At 40.7% G+C, this 18,825-nt stretch overlaps 1 protein-coding gene across 4 annotated transcripts in view; it reads left to right on the top strand.

Moving 5' to 3' along the window:
* Positions 1–18,825, top strand: part of MLLT3 (MLLT3 super elongation complex subunit) — a 264,901-nt gene that overhangs the window by 225,505 nt on the left and 20,571 nt on the right. For 3 of the 4 annotated variants that reach the window (XM_084773576.1, XM_084773577.1, XM_084773578.1), the window contains one exon: positions 18,427–18,502. In XM_084773576.1, coding sequence (XP_084629702.1) covers positions 18,427–18,502 — 76 coding nt within the window. Of the gene's footprint in view, positions 1–4,661; positions 6,401–18,426; positions 18,503–18,825 lie in introns of those variants that run through there. The other variant, XM_084773579.1, reaches the window with a different exon arrangement.

Here is an 18,825-nt window from a genome sequence, read left to right as displayed (position 1 = left end):
TCCAAGACCTCATCCACTGCTTGTTTTTATTAATAAAACTTTATTAAACACAGTCACAATCACTTGTTTTCATTTGGGGCTTCTCTTATGTTATAAGATCAGAGTTGAGTAGTTCTGACAGAGGTTGTAATGCCTGTGAAATACAAATCTTTGCTATTAGACCTTTCATGGGAAAATGGTACCAACTCCCACCATATAGAGTAAAGTAAAGAAGATTCTCTTTTCATCCTCAGTTTTATTGAGTGGGATTCTGGGGAAAAGAGTCTAATATAGATTTTAAGATAACTTATGCACAAAGCAAAACCTACACCAGTAGGAGGACATGAGAGGCCATCTTAGTACTTTAAGATGGCACAAAACAGACTATATTCATGCATGCTTGTGTGTGTGTGTGTGTGTGTGTGTGTGTGTGTGTGTGTGTGTGTGTATGCACACTAGCGTGTTCATTATAGCATTGGAATGATCAACACTAATGTCGACAAAAATAGATAAGCAAGAAGTAGGGTTTTTTTTTGTGGGTTTTGTTCGTTCTTTTGGGTTTTTTTTTTTTGTTTGTTTGTTTGTTTTCTTGTCTTTTTAACGTCTGGGATCTTCAGTGAACTTAGATATTCAGACAGCTATGTCATTCTAGAACATCTTTAGATCGGATGAGCAGGGCATCCATGGAATGGAGTCTGTCATCTCAGTGATATCTGTAGCAGCTGAAAGTCTATAAATAGGCACTGTCCATTCCCACAAGCTCCATTGCCCCGGAAATTTGGCCTCCAAACACACACTGACGCCAGGACCCAGAAAATTCTGCTCCTTGTTGTTTTTTTCTTTAGCTAAGCTACAGCCAATGCAGAAAGTCATTTGTAGACACACTCAAACTCTTCAGGGCTAGCCTGTCAGATTTTGAGTTTATTGGCTTCTACCGGGATATACGTAGGACTGCTGGCCAGCACATTTCAATGGTGCTCTTACTCTGGCAGTCTGTGTCTCTGCAGCTCTTTTCCAGCCTGTTTTGTTACTTACGCACAGAAGAGACTTTCCCAAGACAAAACGCTGGTCATGTGGCTTCGGTGGTGGCACTATAGTAAATATTTTTTGTACTTGTTTGACCAAGTGTCTTGTGTCTTTACTTGTTCTGTGTATGAAATATAGAAATGGCGGCATAGCTGGGAGTGGGAACCTGGTTTCATCTAGGAGACTGCAGACCAGGCCATTACTCAAGAGGACCTGAGTACCTGCCCTTAGCATCTCGGTTAGAGAGAGACCATCGAGCTGTGTCTTGCCAGACCAAAGGTATTGTTTTCACACGGGTCTTGGCTTTATAACTTAACTAAAATGTACTACCAGTGAGTTGATGGTGCGTGACTATGCGCAGCTTCTGAAGATGGCTTCAGTTGTTCTGGGTGGTGGTCCTCAACTTGAGATCCTTTCAAAATGCATTGGTACCCTTGGCATTTGTGATTGCCACAACTTGAGTGTGTATGTGTCAGAGACTGAGTAAGGGTTCTTGCCTGAGATTTTTGACATTTTAGGATAAATTGTTAACTATTTCTAAAATTCTTCTGGGCATAGAGAGAATCCTTAGGGTTATATTCTCATTTGAGCCAAGGCAAATGTTTTCTTTATATATTTCAAACATAAATATTATAAAATATTTGAAAATGCATATTAGTTTTGTAATGAATATAAAACACTATGGTCACAACATAAGTCATGAATATTTTTTAATTAAAATACAATTACATCATATTCCCTTTCCCTTTTCTCTCTCCGACCATTCCATATACCCTATGCTCTTTCTCAAATTCTTTCTTTCCTGTTCTCAAAGTTCCTTAGTTGCCTGTAGTTTTTAATGTAGGCTTAGGGTCCCTGTAAGATCTCTCTTTCCATGTTAATTAGACTGTTGGTGCTGTCCTTGTTTAGATCTTGTTTGAGCATCCATGTCCAACATATGTTATATTTGTCATATTCTTAAAGGTTGGTGATCGATACACTGGATCATCTGTCAGGACGGTATCCTTGGGGGTGTCACCTGCAAGGTGGTTAGGCTTGTCTGGGGGTGGCTTCCTCCTTCCGGTGTCTCTTCCTCATCCCTTCCCTTTCAGCTAACACTGCTGTCACACACAACTGAGGGCCATTTCATCAGAAAGCAATTCCTGAACTCGGCTGGCCGGAGCAAACTATGCAGCACCAGGAATTCTTCCTGATATTTTTTTTTTTATAGCATAGGAAAGCTTTTGTGGAATTCTTCATTATTTCTAGCATGTATTACTACATCAGAGTTTTTAAATTAAGTACTTTATTGTAGGTTTCGTCAGTAAATAAAAACATTTCTTCCCAGTCTGAACCCCGAGGTACGCTTTTACTTCTGGGTGAAATTTTCCTTGACTATGAGCTTCCAAAAATCAACAATGTCGGGAAACAGATAATCTCAAGTGAGACCATCACACAGTAGGATCCCCTCAACTTCAAAAGCCACGGGGGGGGGAGGGAGAGGTGCACACAGCTGGGGACTGCTATATATTCTGTACTCCTTGTAAGTTACATTTGGTTTGGCAGAGGATTTTTAGGAGTAGATAAGGTTCTGTGAGTAGAACTTTGCTGATTTAGCCAAAGAAAACAGGCTGTAGATTTGATGACTCTATTTGATTTATTAGTGCCATATGCAGCGCCTTTTGATCCTGCAGATTCAGTAAACCAGTGCATTGATATGTATCAGTACTCTGTCATATGGGAAAGAAATCTTAATTTGCCCGTAGTGTTGATAGTAGTGTAATTATCCAACACCTGCATCCCATTGATGGTAATTGTGTTAGGTTATATTAAATTTTAATAGTATGTATAGACAACATTTAACAACATGCTTTGGGATTGCATTAACACGGAGAATACCCTTATTTCCTAGCTACATTACATTTGCTTCTATTTATAACAGAATCTCCTACTAAAGGAACAGACACTGGATGACACTAGCAATTGTGCTTAAAGAAAAAGCAGAAAGAGTTTGATGGTAATGATACCATATAATAAATTATCTATGCAATCTCATTTGTTGGGACAGCATAGAGGGGTTTTAATTAAACTGTAATACTTTTATAAGTAGCCTATTCCCTCCCCTGTTCTTCCCCTCACTCCCCCTCCTGCTTTTTTGCCCACCTATCCTGCCCCACCCCCTACCCCTTTATCTTCCCTATCCATCTCTCACCCAGTTCTCTTCCTCCATCTACCTCAGATGTATTTCCTGTTCCTGGTGAGATCAAGCATCTTCCCTTGGGCATCCCTTGGCTTCTTTGGGTCTGTGGATTGTAGTATGTTATCCTGTACTATATCCCCTCTGGCTCGCTCTGTCCTTCCTCCCACTCTTCCACAGCAGTCTCTAAGCTTGGGCCACTGTTTAGCTGGGGGTCTCTGCATCTGATTCCATCAACTGCTGGATAAAGCCTCCGAGAAGACAGTAACGCTAGGCACCTGCCTACAAGTATAGCAGAGTACCATTAATAGTGACAGTGGTTGGCTCTCTCCCATGGGGTGGGTCCCAAGTTAGGCCAGTCACTGGTTTGCCATTCCCTCAATCTCTGGTCCATCTTTACCCCTATACTTATTTTAGACAAGGCACATTTTGGGCCAAAAGTTTTGTGAGTGGGTTGGTATCCCCATCCCTCTGCTGGGAGGTGCCAACTTCGTGCTCCTTAACATTCATTGCTTGGAGTCTCAGCTATGGTCACCATCATAGCACAGTGTCCCCTGTGCTAGAGATGCCCCCTCCCCCGATTTCTAGTCCCTACTCATGTAGCAGATGTGCAGCTTGCTCACCATGTGGGTACCCTAACAGTGGGAGTAGGGCTGTCTCTGACTCTGTTGTGTGCTGCTGGTAACTGGGCTAGCTGGGCTTCCCTGTCACTCTCTGGTGGGAGAGGATACACTCAGTCCTGCTGTGACTTCAGGTGCCAGAGTGGATTGGTATCACGTGGGGGAACTCCACTTTTCTGGGAAGAAGGAAGAGGAGGAGGGAGTGTGTGGGTGGGACTGGGAAGAGAGGAAGGAGGGGGCTGGGACCAGGCTATAAAGCAATTAAATAAATGAATGAAAGAAGGAATAAATAAATAGGGGAAAGGTAACCAAAACTACTAGGCAAGTATCTCTGACACCACACAGTGAGCATCTATCTGTTTTATGTTTTTATGCCTAAGACCTATTGCACGTGACAGTAATGTCCAACTTTGTAAAATTTAAATGAACGATCAATGACGGTATCATACTGTTAGTGTTTTCTTTGGATCTTATTCTTGGTATTTTTAGAGCCACATTCTGTGTGGGAGAAAAGGCCTCTCAACCCTAAGCTATGAGTTTCACTTCTCTTTGCTGAGAATTCTGTGTAATTACATGAGCAGGCATTTCTTGTCTATAAATGTCTTCTGCTTGTTGACTTCTTTAATTTTTTAAGCTTTTTTTTTCTGTATGTGTTTTACCTGCATGTATGTGTGTGTCTAATATCCACTGAGGTCAGAAAGGGGTGCTGGGTCCCCCAGAAGTGCAGTTACAGATGGTTGTGAGCCACCATGTTGGGTGCTGGAACCAAATCTGGTTCTGCATGAGCAATAAGTGGGTTTTTAGGTGCTGAGCTGTCCTCCAATCCCAGAGCTCACCTCTTTAAAACGTGTATTGTTCTGTTTGTATAAAGTCCCTCTAGAATGTCCTATATGTGAGACACTGAGCTAGATAGTGCAGACACTCGCTGCTTGAGAAGTTGGACCAGTGCCAAAGAGGTCGCCCTATTTCTTTGGAGTTCCAGGTATATTCAGGAAAGGCTATCATGAGAAGACATTAGGCAAGCCCAGTGGACTCAGGGAGAACTTTTCTTAAGTCATAATTTCATAGTTACCCTTATTGACGATAAGAATGGCTAATATTTGCCAGGCACAGTGGTGCACACCTGTAATCCCAGCACTTGGGGCAGCAGAGGCAGGTGGATCGCTGTGAGTTCAAGGCCAGCCTGGCCTACAAAGCGAGTCCAGGACAGCCAAGGCTACACAGAGAAAAATCTCTCTTCAAAAACCAAACCAAACTAAACAAACTACTCTCCCCACCCCCGGAAAAAAAAAAAAAAAAGAAGAAGAAGAAGAAGAAAAAAGGAAAAAATAAAAAAGAGTAGCTAATATTTGTCAGTTTTACCCGTAGTCTGCCCTGACCACTTTGCACTGCATATATACTCAGTTATCATATAAGCTGACACCAGGAAATTCCCTTTCCTCACCTTAGAAATGAAAGACTGAAACTTGGACAGACCACATTACTTGGCTAAGGCCACACGGTCACAGTGTGGTGGAAACAGGCTGAGCCCTGAGAACTATTCTGTTCATGCCATCTGTATGTTGAACTGATATTTTCAAAGTACTTGACATTAAATAAGTATATACCCGTGTCAAGTAGAACATAGGTATTTTAAGATAAGTTGCCTATTTAATAACCTGCCCCTCGATTGTAGAGCAAATGGCCTCGATTGCTTTCTGCTTCTTGCTTTAAGTAACATGGATTCCCATGCCTGTGTGCATTCACACCTCAGCAGCCTGGCTGGCATGGTTAGCAGACGAGTGTAAATACTGGCTTCAGTGTTTTCTCTTTGTATGTACTAGAAAATAAGAGTTCCGTTTGTGAATAGTAACTTAAAGTTCACATCCACTATCTTCACCTTTAATGCTACTAAATCCTGTTTGCACATACCAAAAAAAAAAAAAAAAAAAAAAAAAGGCTGATCATCTGTGGTGAGTTTGCCCTATTTACAGACTAGGGGCGTGTGTGTGCTGCCCATAGATGGGAGGGGCAGGTCCCACAGTTAAAGCAGTTATATGACAAAGATCCTGGAACCCTTACATAGTCACTTTTTTTTTTTTTTAACTGTGAGCTTCATAAAAGTGCGCAGTCAAAAAAAATAGTGGGTTTCCTGAAACTTTCGGTGTCAGATTTATTTTAGAAAATTGCCTGGAATTAGAAAGCAGTGTGACCGAGGGTCCGGGTATAGGAGAAGAGTTGAGTGTTTGACATCTGATCTCTAGCAGAATGTCTGCTCACTGCACTTACAGTAGTATCAGATAGAAGAAGCTGTTTCTAAAACAGTTCAGGGTGGATGTTTGCCTCTGATTAGCCTGTGTGTGCATGTCGGATGAATGAGCAATTGCAAAGTCATGACCATGTGTTTGCTGTCATTTAAACTGCCAATCCAATCTAAATATACAGTGGGTGCCCAAGCAGAGTTCTTTCTTCTCAAGAGAATCATTGTCCCAGCGCTCAGCTCCTTCCTGACGCTTGTGAACTCGGGCACGTCTGTGTTCCTGAGGGCTACTCTTCCTGACACTTGTGAACTCGGGCACGTCTGTGTTCCTGAGGGCTACTCTGCTTGATTTTGAAAGAGGTGAGGACGATTTCTTTGCTTGCTCTGTTGCTTGTTTTTAAAGGCCAGCTATATGTAAAGTTTATTTGCCGTGACCAGGAATTATATAGGAGAGAGTTTCTAAGATGTTACACATGGTGTTCTAAAAGGGGTGAACGCGACAGAACAAAGGCGCAGATGATGGAAGAAGTCAGAAAAATCTTTCCAGTTTTAGGCCACGAATTTGCATGTAGCGTGCCTGATCTAATTGGAAAAAAATCTGAGAGTGTTTTATGCATAGGCAGTATTTTATAATATCTCACTGTATAATGGAACTGTGATATGTACCCTCCCCGCCCCACCCCTAGTGATTTAAAGTACAAGAAAAATCTCTTTCTGAGAAAAGAAAGAAAAATGTAACTTCAGGACATTTATACACATTTTAATGCCACTGAGTTCTTAAAATGAATATAGAAAAGTAAAAGCCTTTTTTTTTCTATTTGCAACTATACACTTCTGAAGAATACTCTTGCTTTCTAAGAGATGCTAAGCTTTAGAACTGCCAATACCCTAGTGGTCAGAACCAAGTCTTTGCGCTCAGCAAAATATAATGCTGTTCTTCCTATGCCCTAACTATATAGCACATCACTTTGAGAAGTCACATCTCTGAGATGGTTTTCACTGCTCATGTGCTTTTATGCTTAAGAACAAATATTGCAAAACTTCACTTATCCAATAGAACTAATAGCAGTCTTGATAAAAATTAGTTATCAATTAAATGTATATAGAAATATTTTTCAATAAGCATTTAAAAATTATTACCTAAGTACATATATTTTTATTTTGAACCTTCTAAACCTTTTTAAATGGAATTTGAGTTCACTTTCAGATTAATATATATGACAAATATAATTTAAATAGTCACAAGATTTAATGAATCTCCATCCACTGAGTATCATTAGATATTAACACATGGACAATGACATTAGCCATTTTTCCCTAAAGAAATATATTATTGGGTTATGTATTTGGACTATCAGAAAGCATGTACATTAATCAACAGAAATAAATAGATCTTGGAAATATAGTCAAGGAGATTTTTTTCCCCATGTGTATCTGTGTATGGTAATGATATCCAAATAGTTAATCTTGAACATAATGGGCCAAGTAATTAAATATAAATACTGATCTTGAAATATCTTTTTCTGGTGAGATGGAATGTGTTGGGTTTACCTACATGTAGAGGTATCTAAAAACATTCTAAAAAACAACAACAACAAACATTTGGGAATGTTTTGTTCACTTATTCATTTGTTTGGTTTCAAACATTTGTTTCCTTTTGAAATTTTTCATTGCGTTGTGATTTCGTACAGAGCAGAGGCTGATCCTAATGAGTCACCCCAAGAAGCTCGTATTTAGTGGATTGTATTTTAGAGCAGTGAGCAGAGCCTCAGGGCCCTGCCAAGATGCTGTCCCCTCTCCTTGCCCACCCCCACCCCCACCCTCACCCCCAGCCCTTCCCCTGCAGTTGCACACACCCAGGGAACTGTGCAATCTGCTTGGCTTATCAAGAAACTCATGAGAGGGTAACAGTGTCAGTGTTACTAATCTTCCTCCATAGATTTAACTTAGAAGGAAGCACCACTCTTTAGACTCATTTGGCTTTAGGGTTTCCAGTAGCAAGCTTGCAGAGAAGACATGATTGCATCCTTTACGTTACTCATAAGAGGAAAACCAGCCAGTCTCTTAGATGTCTTAAGTGCAGTTAAGTAAGAAGAAAGATCTGGTTTTTTGTTTGTTTGTTTTTGTTTTGTTTTGCTTTTGCATTTTGGCCCTGGGCATTGTATGCATAGTAAGTGAAATGTGACTAGTAGCTTTGACAGTGTTGGGAAAAGCTAAAAAGGCATGCAATAGGCTAAATGCCGAAGCTTTAGAATACCATACATGTTTTTGAAACATATATATGTTTAAATACATGCTAAGGTTCATAGAGTTGTGCTTTTCTGGAATAATGATTCTACAAGTACATATAGGAAATGATCTTGTTCTGTGAATACTGGAAACAGAGTTTGACTTTTAAATCACTCTTGAGATATTGAAATTAAAAGTTTTTTTGAGGATCGATTCAGAAATGGTTCCAAACCATCCTCCAGGAAAGCAGCAAATCATTCGGGTTGTTCCCTTACTTGAACAGTGTAGACCTGGGACCCTCATTAACTTGCCTGTAAGGAAAGGAAGATTGAGCAGAGCTAGAGAAGCCGAGGAGACCTAGCTGGTGCTGTCCTGGGCCGCCATTGTTGAAGGACATCCTTTGAGCCGATTTCATTCCCATTTAAAAAAAAAATCTATTTGATGATTAGTAACCAGTGAATGAAAACAGAAACCCCACATGAATAAAGACCATAAATACTGATGTCTTTGGGATAAAAGCCTATAAAAATGTCAGAAAGCATTTGGGTAAGTGACAAAAGATAACCCAAAGTAACAAGAAGTGTTAACTTCAAGGCAGTGCTCCATATTCATGGACAGAAGATATCGGTTAGTTTTCTTCAAAATAGAAATTCTTCTTGAATTCAGTACCAGCCCATCATTATTTATTTGTCTTGCATGGAGTCTGTCTATCTGAAATCTGTGACTGACTGTGTTTGCTGGTGGGAATTACAGTGCTTGTTTAAAGATAGCTTGTTTCCAGAATTAGAGCCATGATTCCTGAGACTTCATGTTTAGATCCATCAAGATCCACTTACTCGCTGAGAATTGTCAAACCTGACTGGAGTGAGTGGGTGAGGCGTGCGTGCGTGTATTTTTAAAAGGCAGATGGTTAGGAATTAGATGCTGACAAGTGCTTTTCTCTTGATTTTTAAATTAAAGCCTAACGTTCATAATTCTTAAATATTTCTCCCTAAGGGGAAAACATTAAGTAAATAAAAACAGAAGCATGCAAGACTATATATTATAAACTGTTTTTATTCTTCTTGTACAACGTGGAGATTTGAAAGATGCAAGACTTACTAGCTTGACTTTACATTTGCTTCTAGGATTGGAGAAAACTGAAGATGATGAGTTCCAGGTCTTTTTTTTTCTGAACTCCTGTTGCCTGAGTGGCAGTGTTAGCTATCTGAATTCTAAGTTTTACTGGATGAACTTCAAGTTTAAATGTGTGTTTGAGACATGATTTCAGTGGATTTAGAGTATTGTGCTTCTTCAAGTGTGAGGATTTTTATCAACTTAGGGTATTTGCTTTTCAACATCCTGAGTGTGAGAACTAGACGTGTCATTCATTTGGAGGGAGCAGATGTTAAAGGTTCTTGCCCCTGCCTTCCTAATCCCAAACACGCTTTAAGAAGAGAAATGTTCTATTACCCAAATAGGGATCTTTCTGATGGTGAGAAAAGGCGGTAAAAGGCAGTAAATCTGCCTTCTCATTATGAAGTGCAACAATAGATTGATTTATGAAGAAAAGCAACTGTTAGGCTTATATAAGACGTGTGCATGGAGGTGCTGGTTCCTCTGCAGCCCATCAGCAAGAGCGTTCCTGCTATTCTTGACAGGAATCTAATATCATCAATACAGAATATGCGATTCTGAGCACCACATTTGTAAAAGGGCTTCACTGAGAACAAAACAAAGGAATCCACCTCCCAGTGTTTTCACGTGAGAACAGGCTCTTCAATGTGCCTTGTTTGTGCGGCTTTTTTCTTTTTCTTTTTCTTTCCTTTCTTTCTTTCTTTTTTATCCCCCCCCCTCCATTTTCATTAGGAAAGAGCAGACATTTTAAAAATAGTTTAAAAAAATTTTTTGGACATTTTGTGAAGACTTGCATTTTAAGTTGAAGTTAATTTAAGTATAGCATATTTAAGTATCAGACAGTTGTAAGTAGTTTTGCTTTATCCTATTTAATTTGTTAGCACTCCCTGTAAATGGAGAGCATAAGGTGGGACCATGCTGAAGATAACTGCATGTTTCTAGGAGATTGTCTAAAGTCCTTTGTATTAAAGTTTTGTTTTAAAGAATTATGTAGGCATTTTAAAATCTCTTAAATAAACTTGTGTCACACAATGATAAGAAACCCTGTTAGGCTATTTATATTTGATTGAAAATCTTACCTTTTTAACTCTAAGCTGAAAAATAAATAAAATAAAATGAGATAAATAAAATAAAATGTAAAATGAGAAAGTGCGGGGAGAGTTGAGTAAATTGTTCTGACATCGCTCTAGCATTTGAAATCGAGGTGATTCAGTTGCAGTTTGAGTGGGTAAGTGACGTCACAGCCGGTGATTATCAGTATGATTGGCATCAAGCTCATTTCTCTCAGTAAACATCTACCTCTAAGAGCCGTACATTTCCCAGTTATGGTAATAGCCATTGTACAAACATGTAATGTACAGAGAAGCAACCAAAGGGTTTCTGTCACCTTCTTTTGTCCTAGATTATCTCACACAAATTTCCACAAGTGCATGTATGTATACTTAACACCCGAGGAGTTTTGGAAGGTTGCCTTCATTTCGATAGAGGAAAAGGAGCTAGTATGTTGATGAAAGCATTGGTATCCAAATTAGGAAGATAAAAGGCACACAAAGAATTAACCCTTGCAATTAGTAAGAATTTTTGGTTGTATAAATTTATGCTGAGAAAATATTACAATTTTTACTTGGTTATGATCACACTAAAATCAATAATCTGCTCAGTGGATTTTAGTTATTTTGGAAATCATATAAATAAATATGCTCTTAGCAAGTAAAAGGAACCTTCAATGTCACTGCCTTGGTATTAATTGCAAGCTTCACACTTGCCGGGGAATATTCTCACAGATAGTCCAAATGGTCAGAAGAATAGATCTTGGCTTAAGTAGCCAGTCATGGCAGTTCTGCCAGTGCCAGCCAAGTGTTCTCTATAAACATTTCTACAGTAATCCATTTTTTGAAAAGGTCTAAAAGGACAAGAATGACATTCAGTGGTCTGATGTGCTCTCTTCAGGTATATGTGTGTTTTAGTTAATTTATTTCATTTAGCTATCATCTATTTTTTTCCAAATTTATTCAATTTAACATTTTAAAAATTATAATCTCACACCGAGGCTACACATAAATGCACTATTTAAAACTTTGTTTTCAGTTCAGTCCTACATTTGCAAGTGTAGCAAACAGAAGATATTCTGAAATTGGGAAGTTTTGGTGCTCTGCAGAGGTGGGTTGTCGCATACTTAAGAGGAAGAGAATGCCAACAGCAAACAGTTGCAGGCCCATAGAACTGTGTTTCCATGCCCATTGTTCATTCTGTAACTTAGTTTGCAACAATCTATTAGGAATCCTTTTTCCTCCTTCACTCTTTTGTGAGGCATTTGACCTTTCATTACTTTTAGCTTTTTCTTTTGTAACGTCATCCTCAAAATTGGGGTAGGCGTAAGGGGGTGGGAGGTACAATACACACAAATACCAAGCGTTACAATCAAGTGGTATGTTTAATGCCCAGGTTTAAGACTCTACAAACTTTGCTCAAATAATTCTTCGGGTGTGTGGCTGTATGTGGTCTGTTTCCAGGTGAGTTTTCACACTCTGAAACCCCTGAGCAAGTGAGGATTTTTAGTCTGTAATCTCTTAGAACACATCTGGCGCCTACACCATCCTGCAGCGACTGGAGTTTTTGAAACAGCACATGTTCTGATTATAATAGTCAGCAGCAGCCTTCAAAGTAAGACTGGTGATGAGAGATAAAAGACTTGAGGCTCCTCTGCTTAAACAGAGGAAGCTGAAAGAAAATTACAGCCATCCGTAAGTGTGGAAAAGGGTCTTAGAGAGAGATTTATAGACCCTTGTCCACCAAGGCTATTTCGGCTCCTAATGAGATTGTGTGTTCTCACACAGGATGTGGGGAGCCAAAGGGTGACAGCGTTTAATGATAATAGTGAAGATGCTGATGAGGGAGGCAGCAAGTGCGGTTGGTAGAGTAGAGATGCTTCAGTGTAAAGCCCATTATCTTAGCATCCAGGACGATATTTATGACTGAAAGTCGAAAGTATATTAGAAATAAGGATTTCTTAAGTGTGTTATTTTTAGTTTCTTTCTGGATTATCAGAAAACGATGGGCACAACAGTAACATTTGATCATGTAACAGCCCAACATGTGAAATGTGATTCTGGCTTAACGTCAAGCTCACTTAAGGTTTCAAATATAAATGTCTGCTGTGGCCACAGACTTGAGTAACTGACAGCAAAGGTTGCAGCTTCCAGTGACCTTTTCTCAAGCCCATTGTGTTTTCAAAGAAAATGTTGTTAATGTGTTGTTTAAAACATTTGTTCTACGATGTCACAAGATTTTGTACTGTAGAGTTAGGGAAGTAAAGCAAATAACTTTAAAAGCAAATAAACTGATGTCATGTATATCTTGACTCATCCTCTTTTTCTTTTCTTTTCTTTTCTTTCTTTTCTTTCTTTCTTTTTTCTTTTCTTTCTTTCTTTCTTTTTTTTTTTTGGTAGTTTTTCTAGACAGGGTTTCTCTGTGTAGTCATGGCTGTCCTAGACTTGCTTTGTAGACCAGGTTGGCCTCAAACTCACAGCAATCTACCTGCCTCTGCCTCCCGAGTGCTGGGATTAAAGGCGTGCACCATCATGCCTGACCTAATGCATCCTCTTAATCAGGGCCAGTGTCAAGAGCATGGGGCCAGTTCAGAGTAGAAACTTCCCCTCTCATGAAGTCCCCAGCCAGGATGTTTAGGACTATTTATTGGGCAAATGAGAGAAATAACTGATTGCAGTACACTGAGTCCTAGAATGAAGTGTTGGCTTTTTACTGCTCCTTTGCCTTGGGTGTGAGTCCTTAGATGCCTCTTGTGAATGGAGAGAGATTCTTTCACAGCCACACAGAAAACTTTCCTTGACATTAATGTCATATGTTAAGGAATAACCAGTGTTGGCCCAGTCTTCCTTTCATCTATCTCCTGTAGTAAGGTTTTGATCTTTTAGAAGCATTTTATTTAAAAAAATTCTTATATCTATCCCTTTTTATAAGTCGCCCTTGTATTAATCTTTGTAACCTAAGTTTTTTTATTATTTAATATTGCCCTTGCCACTTACTGACATAGCTTTCTGAAAGCATCCTCCAGGAGTGTCACCAGGAAGATGCGTCTCACTCATACAATGGAGAACACTTCTGTGGCTGTTTGGAATGGATGTGATGGCGCTACTCTTTAAAATTAATTGTATATTTGAAAAATGAGTGAATAATTTTCAACTCCATATAAAGGAAAAACTGTACAAGTGAACTTGTTTATGCTAAGGCTTAAGGTGCCTAATGAGTTGGGTGATTCATTTTTAATGGAGGAGGAAACTGATCAGGGCTGAATCTTCTGTCACTTGTCTTGAAGGGAAGTAAACACAGTGAGTGAAACAACGCCCTTTTGTTTAGCATTCACCGGCAACATGATCTTCCTGGATATTTGTACAATGAAGAAATCATTTTTATTGCAGGATATGAATTTTCTTTTTCTACGTGCAGCAAACGCTTTGTATAAAACACTGGAATGTATCTAAAGTAATTTCTCCTTCATTTGTATTTCCTTTTGGTTACTTACAAATGTTAAATTAGTTTTACTGTGCTTTTTCCTGTTTTCTCTGAAGGTAGCTACATACCTACTTTCATGCATCATGCCGCTTTTCCTTTTCTAAACTCTGATTGCTATAAAGATCAAAGTTGAAATTCTGTTCATAAATGTAGTCGTCCAATAGGACAAGATTGGCAACGCGTGTTTTCCAGGAGGAAGTCTGCTCGTGCAATCGCTCCTGTGCTTACGCTTAACTTGTAGGAGCTAGAAGCAGGGCTTTCTTACTTGTCCTGGCCTAACATATCCTTTACAGAGAATCCATTACAGGATGATTTTGTATAGTCAATCAGCGGTGAAACGCATACTGCCCATCGTGATAGGCCTGTTGCTTCACTAACTGCCAAGATCTGTCTTGCTTGAGGCAACAGTAGAGTGTGTGGATTCTTGCATGTAAATTCTTGTACAGTGGCAGCCAAATGTTCCGTAGTCACCATCATAATAGTATTTGATAATCCAGGACAGCAACAATTTTTTTTCCAAGGGGGAGAATTTTGAATTTGAAAAGCAAGCATCAAATCAGCCCACAAGGGTTAATGATGAGGGCATCATTAACCTTCTTCTTGTCAGTTTTGGGGAAGTAACTCACAGATTCATGTGTACATCAATGTGCATATGGACTTAAACATTTCTTAGGAGACAGAGAAGAGGCTATTGTATCTTGTATAAAAATTTTAATCTGCCCAGTTTAAGTTTGTTTGTTTGTTTGTTTGTTTGTTTGTTTTTTTGACTAAAGCCAATAAGAGTTCATATAATTACCTTTGACTTGCGGTGTTTTTGAGAGGCTGGCAAATGTGATGTTTTTAAAATGATGAGATAGAAGAGCGTAACTGCCTTTTCTGCTGGCAGAAGGAGTGTGGGATAGTTAACACTAACCTGCACTCTGAGCCAGTCAGTTTGTATTCCAGGTCTGTGCGGGCATGAGCTTGAGACAACTGAAAAGAGGGAACGTCAATTGAGGCATTGTCTCAGTCAGGTTGGCCCATGGGACAGAGAGCCCGCTCCCTGTGGACCATGGCATAGGAGGGCAAGGCGTCCTGGCTTGGATAACATAGCTGGAGAACATGAGCCTGGAAGCAGCGGAGCCAGTAAGCCATGCTCCACCGTGCTCCCTGCTGCAGTTCAATAAGCCGTGCTCCACCGTACTCCCTGCTGCAGTTCAGGAAGCTGCACTCCACTGTGCTCCCTGCTGCAGTTCAATAGGCCACGCTCTACTGTGCTCCCTGCTTCAGTCCTGGCCTCCAAATTCATGCCTTGGACTCTCTCTTGGAAGTGAAAGATGACAAGATAAATTCTTTCCTTCCAAAGTTAGTTTTGGCCAGTATTTTATCACACCAACAAAAACAAAATAACACAAAACAAAAAACAGGCTAGAACATGATCCATGTGCCACCACATGAATGATCTTCATGTTTTTATTGAGTAACAAGCAGGTTCTTGAAAAGCTAGTCCCAATGGGCAGATAACACTAATGGTTGTCTCATGATGCCTTTACTTTTTGTTCATGCATGTGTGTGTACACACATGCACATGAGCGTACTGGTATACAAGTGTATGGAGACCACAAAACTACTTTGCCTATCTTCCCTCAGCTAGCACCCACCTTGGTTTTTGAGACAGTCCCTTACTGGCATGGAGCTTGCCAAATAGGCTAGACTGACTATCCAGTGAGGCCCAGGGCTCTCTTGTCTCTTCTTCCCCAATGCTGTGATTACAGCCCTGCCATTATGGCTGGCTGGTTTTGCCTCTTAGCCAATTTTTTTTTTCATTTTGTGTGTCTGTCTGTATCTGGCTATGTGTATATGATACAGGTACCCACATAGGCCAGAAGCATCCGATGTGCTTTCCTGGAGCTGGAGTCTCCCCCGCCTCTCTCCCCTCTTCCTTGTCTCCCTCCCCCCCCCCATGCTCTCTGTCTCTGTCTCCATTCCTCCTCCCCCCCCCAACTATTTGCCCTTTTCAGATAATTAGCACTTGTGGAAATGTTAAGTATGTCTGTAGGTAAGATGCTAAGAGGTTTGGTTTTGGCATCTACATAATGCTTGAAATGGAAGGGTCAAGATTGGTGATGGGTAGCTGGGAAGATGGCCACTGTCTTCCCTTGTGAGCCTGGTTGGTTGATTGGTTTGTTTTTAAGACATGATTTAAGTGTGTAACCGTGGTTGTCCCAGAATGCATTGTGTAAACCAGGCTGGCTCCAAATTCATAGACATCTACCTGCTTTTTCCTCGTAACTGCTGGGATTAAAGGCATGCACCCTGACACCCAGCCCTTCCTTGTTACCCCAGTTAATGTCATTCTTAGCAAATAGCTCTGGCAGCAAGATTCTTTAGGTCCAGTGCAGTGTGACCTGGCCAGGCAGTGTGATAAGGAATTTTTTTTTTCTTTTTGTTCCCAAATGGTTTCCAGGACTATTAAAATAATACCATTTGCAGACACTTCTCTGCTGGAAAGAGCAATTTGGAGAGGTGGCGGAGTACTCCTTGGACCCAGGGAGAACTGTTTTACAGATGGGCAGTGCACCAAATGTCCTTTCAGTTGTGTAACTTGCCATTAGGGCTCGACCATGGCACCTAACAGGAGTGAAGAGAACCTCACACAGGCATTTGCACCTGCAAACCAACCCTGTCTTGTAGCCCGCAAGGAGTGAAGCATAGGAGTTTGTAAGACTCTCAAGTAAACAGTGCGGTGGTGTCGAGTCAGTGAGCCGCCTGCTCCTCATTAGAGGTCCTGTCTAGCTCTTTTCCTGCAGAACAAGTTAGATTGCTGACACCTGTTTTCCCATCCACCCTGAGGATGTAAAGTGTGCATCAGGAATTGCCCCAAAGTGCTTCTTCATGTCCCAATCTATGGAGCTTGGTGCTGCTTCCGAAAAGGGGGTAGGGTGGGACTCCTGTGCTGGGAGGGGAGCTGAAAAGAAGAGCCCAGTGGTGAGACACTGTTTCACACACGGAACCCAGGGCGCCACTGTCTTCATTTCACAGGTCTGATTGTGCTTGTACTTGCATTCCCACTGGGGCATGCATTTAACAAGGGAAAAGGAACATGCGCCCTGCACATGGCAACACCATACATATTTCTGAAATAACATAACTATATATTGGAAAATGTGAGGACGTTAGAAATGGGTGGAAATAGTCCATTCTTTTAACCCAACACGTCATCTTTATTAAGTTACTTCAGCATGAACTTAGTCTTAAGATAGGAAACTCAAGTATGTGGCTGGTGTGGTCAGTGTCTTGCACATTTCTTTCCATGAAACTGTTGTCAACCACCTTTAAGCGTCATAAGCTGTGTTGTGAGAACTGTTAAAAAGATAGTCGTGGGCAGGAGAGATGGCTCAGAGGTTAAGAGCTGGCTGCTCTTCTAAAGGTCATGAGTTCAATTTTCAGCAACCATATAGTGGCTCACAACCATCTGTAATGAGATCTGGTGCCCTCTGCTGGTGTGCTGGCATACATGCATGGAAAACACTATTCTTAATAAATAAATGACTAAATAAATAAATCATTTTTTTAAAAAAGGAGGAGGAGGGAGAAGAGGAAGAAGAAGAAGAAGAAGATGATGATGATAATGGGACAGATGCTGCCTTAAGGCACCCTGAGGACAGCCTGCAGGGTGCAATGCATTATGCTGAGTGTGGAAGAAATACCAAGAAGCACTTGACTTCCAAAGCGCCACAGTCTACAGTTTGCACGGGGACTATCTCAGAGTGCTGCAGCATAAAGGTGCTAGTGGCCCGAGAAGGAAGAAAGCGGAGTTTGGATGTGTTAGACACAGAACTAAAGGGTGAAAAGAGATCACAGAGAGTCAGAGGTGGCGTGTATGCATGAGGCTGCTCCCCTGCCAATCTGTAGGCTGGGAAACGAGAGGGCATCTTTCTTCTTCTTAAAATAGTGGCAGCATTTTCTCCTGACTTGTTTGTGGGACTTGGCTAGATATTATGAAATATTGGCCTCCATTTGTGGACTTGTGGTGAATGGGGTTAGTTGGCTCATGGCCTTGATCCAGAGCGAAATTAACTGGCTCATAATGTGGTTGAACTGATGACCTTGGCCCCATTACTACTATGTTTGAACCAGGTGAGTCAGTGAAACCCCACAGAAAGGGCAGTGACAGTGTCGCTTTGGGAGGTGATCTGCATGGCAGTTAGCAGGGTGACTTCAGAGCCCCATTCCTCCTTCATGTAGCACCCAGGAGTTTATCTTCTCGTCATAGACGTTTTGTACATGTTACTTTCATCTAATAAAAATATGGCTGCCAAAAAAATGACGTAGTGATTTTCCTATATGATTTTTTTTTTTAAAACAAAATGATATGAGTGGTCATTTTCCTTGCACAGCATCAGGTTTTTTGTTTTGTTTGTTTGTTTAGAGGTTGCTTTGAGCTTCGGGGTCATTTTGGCCTTAGATGTGTTGTATCCCATAATTGTATTGATGATGCTTTTTTTTTTTCTTGTTCTTCTCTGAAGTCAGAGCAACCCAGTCCTGCCAGCTCCAGCTCCAGCTCCAGCTCCAGCTTTACGCCATCCCAGACCCGGCAACAAGGTACCAGCAGCTCCTGTGCTAATGAGACCTTCTCTCCCCGTAAACCATCCTAATGGGTTGATTTACGGCCTACCTTCCACTGTTTTATTATTTGAATGGTAACTTGGCTTTTATGCAGTTGCGTTTATTTCCCCCGAGGAATGCGCTTGAGTATCATTCTGATATATGAGGCCTGGCTCTAGGAAGTCCCCGTCCTCCAGTCCTTCCTGCCATCAGCTTCCTATTCCACAAATGGATGATAGACACGACCCGGCCCAGGAGTTCCCAAAGGAAATACTCCAGCAAACCAACTTCAGCAGCTCTGCTGTAGGCCCCATTCTTCA

This window comes from Acomys minous (genome assembly GCF_964271855.1).
Source record: "Acomys minous genome assembly, chromosome: 1".
Lineage (NCBI taxonomy): Eukaryota > Metazoa > Chordata > Mammalia > Rodentia > Muridae > Acomys > Acomys minous.
Note: the sequence above shows the minus strand (reverse complement) of the source record. Positions and strands in the feature narration are given on the sequence as shown.